This window comes from Cyprinus carpio, chromosome B17 (assembly GCF_018340385.1).
Source record: "Cyprinus carpio isolate SPL01 chromosome B17, ASM1834038v1, whole genome shotgun sequence".
Classification (NCBI taxonomy): domain Eukaryota; kingdom Metazoa; phylum Chordata; class Actinopteri; order Cypriniformes; family Cyprinidae; genus Cyprinus; species Cyprinus carpio.
This window is the reverse complement of record NC_056613.1, coordinates 5,906,564-5,917,709: the sequence shown is the minus strand read 5'-3', so window position 1 is coordinate 5,917,709 and position 11,146 is coordinate 5,906,564. Positions and strand designations below refer to the sequence as shown.

Sequence of the window (11,146 nt, the reverse complement as noted above, 5' to 3'; positions counted from 1 at the left end):
GTGCCGGCATTGTTCAAAACACTAAGCAGACTATACTGTTCATTGTCTCAAACACAATGAGGAGCGTTCTGGTACTCAAGAACCGTGAGTCTGTTGAATAGAATTCCAGTCAGTGATTGATGGTGAAAGTTTTGCCACTGTCTGTGACTTCTCTATTCAACATGGGAAAAAGTCCATACTGGAGTTGCTAAGCAAAATGTCAAAGCAAAATGTGATTGAAAGCATGTTCGAAAAATAGAAAAGACCCACCGTTTCTGTTTTGAAACATTATTTTTAGAGGCATGTGCACAGAAATGCTATGATTAAGGACAGGAGTGCACAATGCATTTAATTTTCCATGTCGCAAGCCAGAGAAGTCGTTTGGAGATTGGCTTGTGATTTAATGGAAAGAAAAACATTTCTGGGTGTCCATCCATAGTCATATGGGGATGTAGTTTATGATGAATAATGCCTTCTGCTTGTCAAGTCACTGGTGTGTAGACAAAGTGGTAAGTGAACCTTCTGCCCGCTTTCTGATATGTGCCACCATTTGGAGTTTTCATGTTTTTTTTTTTTTGTTTTTTTTTATTTCTTCATATTGTATTTCTGTATTGCTTTTACATCTTTAAGAAATCTAAATGCAGTCCATAGGGAAAGTCAAACATCTATTTTTGTTCTCTTCTTTCATGAAATCAACATGAAATGGCATTCAAACCCCTTTTTAGTTTTGTAATGAAACATATTTCCAAATTAAACAGAATAGTCAATGTAAGTAGGATGAAACATTATTTTATCCATCAGGATTGGATTGGACCGCCCAAAGTGCAAAATGGAGATGAGCTGAACCTAAAATTTCAGTGGATTGAGAGGAATCAACATTGGCATGCCATGCACATTAGAGGAGGCTTTTTGATCAGGATGTGGAGACTGATGCCCAACTTCCCCCTTGAGAGAATCTCTACATATCCAAAAGGACAAGCTTTTTTTTTTCTTTTTTTTTTGTCCATTGTATACTACTGTAACAACCAAGTCATGCATAACTTTCAACTACTACATAGCCGATGATAATAAATAGCTATTTGGCTATTGGTTTCCTTGTCTTCTCGGATCATATTCATGTTCATGTATTCATGTTTGTGGCTAAAAACGAAAGTTGGTTCTGAGGTCTAGTAAGCTACATTTACATTTTGATGAAATATTATGAAATCATTTTTTCTTTGGAATAATGTGCACTGATAAATGTGATTAATTTCATGCTAGGTATGTTTAAAATTGTAAAGTTTAAAAGTAAGAACTACTGTACCTACAGTCACCAAAGTTACTTACATTTGTCAGTGATTGCTACAGATTTCTAGGCATGTGATACAGTATGTATAATGTTCCCAAAGTAAAAGAAGCATCATAACCAAAAGTAAATGTCAGACAGATATTGTCAGACAGACGGGGTTTCGTTATTGCACATTGGGTGTGGTAAAAGAATCCGTGTAGTGCTGGCCAGCTGTGTCTAAATGGGATTGGGTGGGAAAATGTCACGTATCCTGTTTGTCTTTAATCTTTGTTCACTTATATTCAGCTGTCTTTCTCTGTCTCTTTTTCTCTGCATACAGTGCAAACACACAGGCCTGTGCTTCAGTATCAATCAGGGAATAATATCCCTGAACTCCTCCTCATAACTCATAAGTAATATCAAAGCACTGTTGGATAGTATGCTCACAATAGTTTTTCTTCAATACAGGTTTAGGTTAGAAGTTTAGACTAATGTGTTCGTAAAAAGTCTCTTATGCTGATCAAAGCTGCATTTATTTGATCAAAAGTACAGTAAAAAAAGTAATATTGTGAAATATTATTTGACAAATATTCATTTGGTGCTCTTATTAATAATAGTTATTTTTATTATCAGTGTTGAAACAGCCTTTTCTGTTCAATTCAAAAGAACTGCATTTATTTGAAATAGTAATCTTTTGTTGCATTATGAATGTTTTCACTGTCACTTTTGATCAACTTGATGCATCTTTTATAAATTACAGTATTAATTTCTTACCCAAACTTTTGAAAGAAAGTGTATCGCTGTATTCAACATTGATAATAATAATAAAAAATGCTTCTAGAGCTGCAAATCAGCATATTAGAATGATTTCTAAAGGATCATGTGATGGTGAAGACTAAAGTAATAATGCTGAAAACTCAGTTTTGCCATCACAGGAATAAATTAATTACACTTTAAAGTATATTTAAAAAAGACAACAGTAATTTTAAATTGTAATAATATGTCACAGTATTAAAATATTTCATATTCTAGTATTTTTGATCAATTATATTTATATTTGATCAATATTGCAATTTTATTCATTTTTTTTAGTGGAAGTGAAGAGTTGTAAATTGTTTTTATCAATTAATTTATTAATTTTAATACAGAAGAACATACGTAGGCTATACCATCATAATATAGACTTATCCTTTGCACATACATTAGTCTTTTCTATGTGAAGCAACATTTTTCAGTACCTCATCATGCCTTGATGATGACTACTGGCTTACAACGCAAGTTAAGTTTATGAGCATGCTTCATGTCTGTACTACATTCCAGCTGTGCAGCTCTCTGCCATGTTCAGTGTAAAATTCCATCATATCCGTGGACGCCACATTTTTTGCCTGCAATCTGGCAGCCAAATGTGAGAGCATCCTGTAGGCTGCCCCCTGCAGAAAAGAGAAAGGATCCTGCTTGGTTTATATCCACAACTTACAATAACCCCTTCTGTGTTTCAGAATCAGACCTACATCCTTACCGTTTGAAAGGGAATAGATCACAAGCATTGAACGTATCTCCTGCTCCAAGTGTGTCTACAAGCTTCTCAGGTGGGAATGCATCTGAATGGATGATTACACCATCGGGACCCATGGCATCCGCTCCCTTTTCCGCCCAGGCACAAATGAGGGTAGCTCTAGACACACAAGCAAACTCATCTAATCACATGGAACAGCAAATATTTCAAAAGAGTACACACTTAAGTAATGATTATAAAAAGACATGGCCAGAATTTCTGGATCACTAATGACATCTAGTGGAGGTTTTAAAACACTGACTCACCCCTTACTCAGACGACCATAGAAACCCTTCAATGCAGCAGCTGCTGAAGTAAACCCAAAGTGCTGGGCCACATCCTTACTGACAAAGACCTGAGTGAAAGCAGCCACTGATAAACAGTAGTGTACAAACATGTCTCAAATGTTGTACATGACCTGCATATATAATCAGCACACTCAGATTTCCACAGAACTTAAATGCACTGTTCCTTTAAATCATATGCTCATTGCATGGTCATTTATTAAATATTTTGTTGAATGTGTTTTTATTATATATTAGGACTTCAGCTCCCAGTTCAGTATTCCCAGCTCTGTTTATTTAAAATTTTTGTGTAAAAAATCAAATAATATATATATATATATATATATATATATATATATATAATATATATTGTGTGTGTGTGGTGTGTGTGTGTTTGTAACATGTAACAGTGTGTGTGTGTGGTGGAATCCAGATTGTGTATAGGACCTACTTATAAGTCATATATTTTGACATTTTAAAATATATTTAAAATTGTCTTATTTAAATATATTTAATACAATAAAAGTAATACTATTAAGCAATACTATTACAATTTAAAATAAATGTTTTCATTGTAGTTTTTTAAATATAATTTTTCCCCCAACACAAAGCTGAATTTTAAACAATTTGAAATCGAAATCTTTTATAAAATTATAAATGTCTTTAATGCCACTTCTGATCAATTTAATGCTTCCTTAAATGATCGTAATAATAAAATAATAATCATCAAATAATCATACTGACCCCAAACTTTTGAACGGTAGTATATATACATTATAATATATACATTTTAAATAAAATATTTTAAATAAATGTTCAAAATGTAAATATTTTGAGTGATCTGACAGTCCAAAACCAGTTTACAAAGAACATTTGACTACTGTATGTGGTTTTTATCCGTGTTAGCATAATGTGTTTTATTCATGTGAAGTTTGAAATGTTGTAAAATCATACCAAATCACCAAGAGGGAAGAGCTGGTAGAGGGCTTCCCTGGTCTTCTCGATTTCCACAGAGATGGTGACTCTGTTCTTCTCTTCCTGTTTGCTGTTATACTCTCTCACCCTCTCAATCATCTTCACTTGTTCGTCAGCATTACGGCCCTGTCAATGCATTCATAAAACAATCAGCTTTAGTTCTCTACTTTATTCTTTGGAATAACGCTATTAAACACAGATCAGAATGAACTAAATAGAGTTTGAGTGTGACTAGTGCGAACTTGGAGTGTTACTATGAAGCAAGTGAAAGATATTTGGCGGACACTCTCACCTCCCAGTGGATCCACTTGTACTGGCTCAGGTCCACCTTTGAAAAATCTTCTACAGAAACATCTGGCAAGTTTCTGATTAAACAGAGAGAACAGCTGATGAAAGTTCTCATGTATTTTAGACTACAACGATCATTGTTTAAAGAACGATCAGTAAATAATGATTGTACTTTGTGTGCATGATAGGTCACTATCCATTATTTTGACATGATCTGCTGTAATCATATTATAAAAAACTGTTTACAGTCACAAACTGAATCAGTGAAAGGTCTGTATAGTGGAAAAAACCTAGATTATTGCCTTAGACCAGATGCCTGTCAGTTTGTATACAGTAAAGTACTTGATAACAGTCATCAGTACAGACAAATAGTTTCACAACTTCAATTAAAAAAAATAAATAAAAAATATTGAGATATAAACTCACAATTCTGAGAAGAAAAAAAGGTCAGAATTGAAAATACAAATCTAAAAAAATAAAACTCAAAATTTCAGATATAAACTCATAATTCTTAGAAAAAAAAATCAGAATTGCAAAATGTTAACTATTTGTCAGACTCACGAAATCTGATTTTACATCTCAGATTATATACATCGCCATTCAGATTTTTTTCTCAGAATTCTGAATTACCATTCTGTTTTTTCCCCCACAGAATTAAAAATAAAAAGCTAATTGCAACTTTTTCTCACATTTGCTAGTTTATCTCACAATTCAAACTTTTCTTTTCAGAATTGTGAGTTTATATCTATAAAGTCATGAGTTTACATACAAAATCAGAATGGCAAGATGTTTATATCTTTAATTGAGATCTTTATATTTTATAATTCTGAGGAAAATGCCAAAACTGTGAGATAACAAGTCACAATGACCTTTTTTATTTTTTAGAAACAAGCTGCCTGAATGACTGACTGGACATTACGCAACTTATTACACGGCTGCTTACCAAATAACTTTACATAATGATGTGAGCTTCATAATGATGTAAAATTCATAATTCATTTATATAGTTTAGTTGTTATTATATAAATATTACATATACAATATTTGGCCAGAGAATGTAGCAACTGATCTGTCAGAATAATGTAATTCAGAAAGCCATGGAATAAGTTAGCTAGTTAGTTAGTAAGCTTTGACATTGTGTGCTGTTGTGTGTTGTTTAAAACGATTAAATCAAATAATCTTGTATAAAACAGACATTTAATTGCAAAACATAAATGAACTGAAAATAACAAATTCCCAACAAAAATTAAGCACTCAAATTAATGCATGCAATGTCAAATTGTCATGATTTGTTAATAAGTCTAAATTATTGTCAATTACAGCAGTGCCATTGCGGAAAGACTTTCTTAGATTATGTTTGAGAATGGGAAATGGTAATTTACCAGCTACCCATCTAACTTTGGCTATGTTATGATTGTTGTGACTTTGGATGCTACTCTTACGTGTCCGAGAGCACAACAGTGCGAGAGCCATTGGTGGGACACACCACACAACAGGCACACGGGGTCTCACCCCACGGCTGCCAAGCCACACCAGATATGTCCACCCCACGCCGTGCAAAATCCCCCACGATGAAACTAGTGCAGCAAACAGAGAGGTACTGCAGTGACCCATATGCACTACTGAGTGATTTGGGCAGGAAACATATAACAGGCTCACAAAGCGTGCCAAACTGAACTTTGAACCATGCACCTTTAGTGCACCCTTTAAAGGGAAAAAGCATTACCACATTGAGCAGTTAGTATATTTTTACTTGTTGTTTTGAAGTGATCTGCTGCGACAGTCATCCCGTGAGGAAAGAGCTTCATAGTACTTACAGTACACACAAACTTGCACACAAACCTGTTCATATGCAGAATTGTACGGCTTCCTGTCGTCACACTGCTGATTACTACAGAAGCTGGAAAGGAGCATTCAGCATGCTCCAGAAGAAGAGAGATGTCAATCTTGTACATTTGAAAGTCATTCAAGATGAAGCTAGAAGAACAAATTAGCAAGGAAAAGTGTATGCATACAGAATGTAAGTCTATATAAACTAAAGTTGTGTGAGGGACAGGAAAGTGTATTTCTGTTGATTTAAGTTGCAGGAGTAAGAAAAGATTAAAATGCATCCAGTGTACAGTCTTCAGTGTCACATGACACTTCAGAAATCATTCTAATATGATGATTTGATGCTCAGGACATTTCTTATTATTATCAATGTTGAAAACAGTTGAGCTACAGTACATTATATTTTGGGGGAACTCTGATGCACTACCATTCAAAAGTCTGGGAAAAGTAAGATTCCTTTCAAATAAATTAATACTTTTATTTAGCAAAGATGCATTAAATTGATCAAATGTTACAGCATTTGAATGAATTTTGACGGATCATGTGACACTGAACACTGGAGTAATGATGAAATTCAGCTTTGCCATCATGGGAATAAATTACAATACATACAATAACATATAATAATTAATAATAGAAAAAAAATGTTCTATTAAATCGTAACAATATTTTTCAGTATGACTGTTTTGGTTGTATTTTGATCAAATACACATCTATGCTGAAAATAAGGAACTCCTAATAATCATAGCCTATATAAAATGTACATAATACCCTGAAAATGTTGTTGCATAATAGTAGGTAGAAAACACTTACTCAGCTACTGGTCCAGGAGCCAAAGACCCCATAAATGCACAAGGGGCCCCAAGCAGAGACAAAACTGTGCACGTGTTTGATGCATTTCCTCCCCTCTGCCATCTCTGAGACAAACATCTACCAACCAGTTGCACGTTATTTTATAACACCTGTGATTCAACATTAACTACAGTGTATAGCAGGATGCTCTTTGTGGTCTGATTATGCGTTCGAATTAAATGATTAGCAATAATACAGTATTATAAGAATGTCTCACCTGGTATCAGTATCTTCTTCCGGGTATTTATCCACAACATTTATGATATCCAGACACACCAAACCAATGCTGAGTATCTTTTTGTCTCCCATATTCTTCCTGCAGAACGAAATCCTGAACTATGGACATGAGACGATAGGTCATGACGTTACACTGTTCCGCGCAGGAACGGGAGAACGTTTATCTCTCAGTGAATGGGAGAGTGTAAACACGGACACGAAGTCTAACGGCTTTTACCGAGTGTGGCCGAAAGTGTCAGCGCGAGCTGAGCGAGCACGACGATTTCCGATTTTTACCGAGTGCAGCCGAAACTGTGTTGTCCGTTACGTTTTTGTAGTAAGTTCTAAATTGCCTTTGTTGTTTAAATATTTGAATGTACACATGATCTGACAGGTTTCAGTTGGCCCACTGCCATGTTTTTAATAAGATTTATTAGTTTTAAGGACTAGGTAAACACGAAGATAAGAGAATGGAGGAGACTTCAGCAAGTGTGGTAAACTACTGGGTGGCGGAAGGCACCCTTGAGGTCCTCCAGATCTATAAACTCCTGCAATGTGTACGGGAGAAAAACAAACCACAGATAAGTAAGATGGTCGACGTGGGTGTATCCAATCTGCTAAATCTGACCGAACCCAAACAAGGACTCGGTGCCTTGTACCAGGCCTCTCTGGACCGTGATGAAGACTTGGTACGGTTCCTCCTGTCACTGGGAGCCCATCCTGACATACGGGACAAGAAGGGCCGCACACCACTGATGCTGGCTGCACAGTTGGGCTACTTCAATATTGTGCATCTTTTGATCACAAATCATGCAAATGTGAATATCACAGATGAAGAGGGTAAAGGTAAGAACATCTTTTTACTCTACAATTTTAATCGAACTTGTTTACAGTTTATTTAAGTCTCAAAGTATTTAACCGAGACATTAAAATTATTGTATAAGTGAAAAAAAAATAAGGCTATGTTTTTGTTCTTATTCTTTTAAATAACATTTATTGTCATTTCCTCGGTTATATCTACTGCTTTCACTAATCACCCTCTTCAATTGCAGGGGTGCTGTTCTACTGCGTCTCTCCAGCTAAAGAACATGCTCTCTGCCTGCAGATGGCGCTCAGCTGCAATGCAAATGTCAACAATGTGTCTAACTCGGGGAAGCCACTGCTTGTGTTCGCCTGTGAGAATGCAAAGGACTGTGAAGATCTGTGCATAAACATTTTGGAGAAAGGAGCTGATCCAAATGCAGTAAATCAGGTTTGAGATCTGTCCTCAAATCATATAGCTCAGAATCAGATTAATGTTCCCTTATATGTTTGACCCAGCAAGAATCCAAAATTGTATGCATAGATGATTCAAAGAACTCTTTTACAAAGATATAATATTACAATTACTTTTATAGCTCGTATAGTATGATATAGTGATAATATGGAGCTCATATTAAGACAATAATAAAAATAAAAAAAACTAAACTTTATTTAGAGGTCCAAACTGAGTAATATTGTGCAGTTGCTAATGGCCAAAAAGTATTATTTATATGGCCAAAAATTCTGATAGCTTCATGGCTTGTAATGTAGATCAATGCGATCTTTATAACAGTGTCGCAGTCTACTTACATAAAATGCATCTAAATATTAATTGTCACTCTCTCTCTCAATAATTTGTCTTAGTAAGATGAAATGTTTCACTTTATGATTAAAGTGCTGTAGATTAGATTTTATTGTGGGGGGGGAGGGGGGGCAAAACATATAATGCAATGCAATACAATGATGACTGAGAGATGAAAATTAAATGTTCCCCAAAAGCCTAATATATCATATTTGATACATTTTACACATTTTAACACGGTTTTGACATACTGCAAACAATGAAAGGTTATTCTTGCATTTAAATTAATAAAGATTTGAGAGCAAAAATGTGTTTAGAATAATACTAAAAGGCCTTTTAATTGCTAAAAAAAAAAAGGTAGTAACTATCGATCAGATGACAAAAGTTATGTATTTTCAGCAAAGTTTTGATCATATTGATAATTTGGAGTAGTTCGAATTTTCCATATAAAATATGATACAGTCTGCTTAAAAGGTCAGCATTTAAATGTGGATTTTGATGGAGTTTAATCAGTATATTTGTTATGTTTTGGCTCTCCAAAGGTGACAGGATGCTCTGCGCTCATGGAGGCATCTAAGGCTGGTGCTGTGAAACTTGTCAGAGCCATTTTACAAAAAGGAGGGAATCCTGACATACTTGATCAGGAAGGACGATGTGCTGCCCACTTTGCCGCAGAAGGAGGTTTCCTTGAGGTTATGCCATGGCATTCTGAATAGCATGAAATTCACCTTTGTTTCACTTTGGAGAGTATTACTGTCTCTGCTTTATACAGGTTTTAAAGGTGCTGTCTGCATACTCTGCTGACTTGGGTATCAGCTCGACAAAGGGTAACACACCACTGCACTTCGCGGCTGCTGGCGGCTTTAATGATTGCTGTAGATTCCTGGCCCAAAGAGGTAGGCTGGGTCTAATGTCTTTCCATTTTCCAAAAAACAATCACTGACTAAATTACATAAACATAGACCTGATTCAAGCTGAATAACGACACACTGTCTTCAGTAGAGCAGTGAATTGAACTTGTTTAATAATAAATGAACACAGGTATTGAACTGAACTGAACCAACACTGAACTCACTGAAGTTGAATAATGACACTATTGTCTTGCTAAAGCAGAATTTGGATTTGCCTCATTTTTGAAGTTTGCATCATTAATTCTTTTGCTTTCCTGTTTAAAAAAAGGAGAAGCTGCTTTCAATTTCTATTGAAAAAAGTGGTATAAAAATGATCATAACTTGATTTGACTTTTCACAGACTGCTAATGCATTTGAAATGTTTTAATGTCAACAAAACTGTATTAATTAACAAAACTGTACTTTGAGTTATTATTTCTTTTATTGTTACTATTACCTATTTATTGCTGCTGAGTGACTTTTTCTAATACAACAGCTGAGGGAGTGATAGCAAATTCTTTCTCAATATTTTCTAGAAACACATTCGTAGAGTTTTTCTTTTGCTATTATGGCAAATGGAAATGCGAAAATTATATTTGTTGTAGTTTCCCCAACTATGACGACTAATTCTGCAAATTAAACATCAGAACACTGCTCATTTGTTAAAAAAAAAAAATACAAAAAATACTCTACTGCTTTAAAGTGCAGCCATATTTGTGAAATTTCCATGAGATTTCCTGTGCAAAAAAAAGTCCAGATTCCATAGTCTATTAATTGTGTAGAGTTGTATGAAACTCAGCGTACATAATTTCAAGTCAAGCAATTTGACCAATTTGAACATGAGCAAAATTTTCTTTTGGAATTTTGCGCAAATTTCTATTGGAATAGCTAGATTTTGCCCGCAAAATTTTACAGAACAATGGTAAATGTGACCGCATCTCTATTCATAGCAGTACTATCTATTGTCTACAACAGGATGTAATCCTAAACTGAAGAATCTGGAAGGTCAACTTCCAAGCCAAGTCGCCAAAAGCAATGGCCACAAAGCTGCCCTGAAGGAGCTCAAGAAAGCAGAGAAAATGCATGTGAAGCTATCTGCGCCCAATGCTGTAAACCCCAATGAACTCTGGGCTGTCACCCTTCATGACTGGTCCTGTGAACATGAGACAACCTTGCGCAAAGCCTTTGAAATTGCTGAGGGACTCAACAAACCTGTTGAAAATGTTTCTTTGGAGAATTTTCTGTCTCAGCTTCAAGCGAATCAAACTCCTGTAAGTAATGAGAACCTACAAAGGATCATCATGGAACATGACAAAAACCGTGAAAGTGTCATCAACTTAAATTACTATTTCAAAGGCCTCAAGTACCTCCAGAACGCCTTTATCATCTCATCCTACGCTCCGAAGC

The 11,146-nt window shown here is 35.2% G+C and overlaps 2 protein-coding genes across 8 annotated transcripts in view; one reads left to right on the top strand and one right to left on the bottom strand.

Moving 5' to 3' along the window:
• Positions 1-2,358: 2,358 nt before the first annotated feature.
• LOC109062640 (ketohexokinase-like) lies at positions 2,359-7,480 on the bottom strand. 7 transcript variants are annotated; one of them, XM_042743310.1, is made up of 9 exons: positions 7,248-7,480; positions 6,992-7,108; positions 6,191-6,325; positions 5,791-5,925; positions 4,353-4,425; positions 4,040-4,186; positions 3,068-3,156; positions 2,766-2,921; positions 2,359-2,676 (listed from the first exon to the last, which is right to left on the bottom strand). In XM_042743310.1, the coding sequence occupies exons 1-9, from the start codon at positions 7,337-7,339 to the stop codon at positions 2,604-2,606; spliced, it is 1,017 nt and encodes a 338-aa protein (XP_042599244.1). In that variant the 5' UTR covers positions 7,340-7,480; the 3' UTR covers positions 2,359-2,603. The 7 variants fall into 7 exon arrangements, with proteins under 7 accessions (XP_042599244.1, XP_042599247.1, XP_042599246.1 ...); XM_042743313.1 differs by having other exon boundaries at positions 6,992-7,140; positions 7,248-7,381; XM_042743312.1 differs by lacking the exon at positions 5,791-5,925.
• Positions 7,481-7,550: 70 nt separating this feature from the next.
• LOC109062639 (ankyrin repeat and EF-hand domain-containing protein 1-like) overlaps positions 7,551-11,146 on the top strand; it is a 5,575-nt gene continuing 1,979 nt past the window's right edge. Inside the window, exons 1-5 of the mRNA XM_019079721.2 lie at positions 7,551-8,092; positions 8,299-8,498; positions 9,392-9,541; positions 9,622-9,745; positions 10,715-11,146. The exon at positions 10,715-11,146 is cut by the window's right edge and continues 403 nt beyond it. Of these exons, the coding sequence (XP_018935266.2) occupies positions 7,717-8,092; positions 8,299-8,498; positions 9,392-9,541; positions 9,622-9,745; positions 10,715-11,146 (1,282 nt within the window). The 5' untranslated portion in view covers positions 7,551-7,716. The remainder of the gene's footprint in view (positions 8,093-8,298; positions 8,499-9,391; positions 9,542-9,621; positions 9,746-10,714) is intronic.

What these genes read in the sequence shown, in the direction of transcription:
- LOC109062640 (XM_042743310.1), bottom strand. Translation starts at nt 7,339, where the DNA reads ATGGGAGACAAAAAGATACTCAGCATTGGTTTGGTGTGTCTGGATATC. An exon ending in GCTCCTGGACCAGTAGCTGA is followed by an intron (nt 6,326 to 6,991) that starts GTAAGTGTTTTC and finishes TTGTTCTTCTAG; the next exon opens with CTTCATCTTGAATGACTTTC. An exon ending in ACTGTTGTGCTCTCGGACAC is followed by an intron (nt 4,426 to 5,790) that starts GTAAGAGTAGCA and finishes CTGTTTAATCAG; the next exon opens with AAACTTGCCAGATGTTTCTG.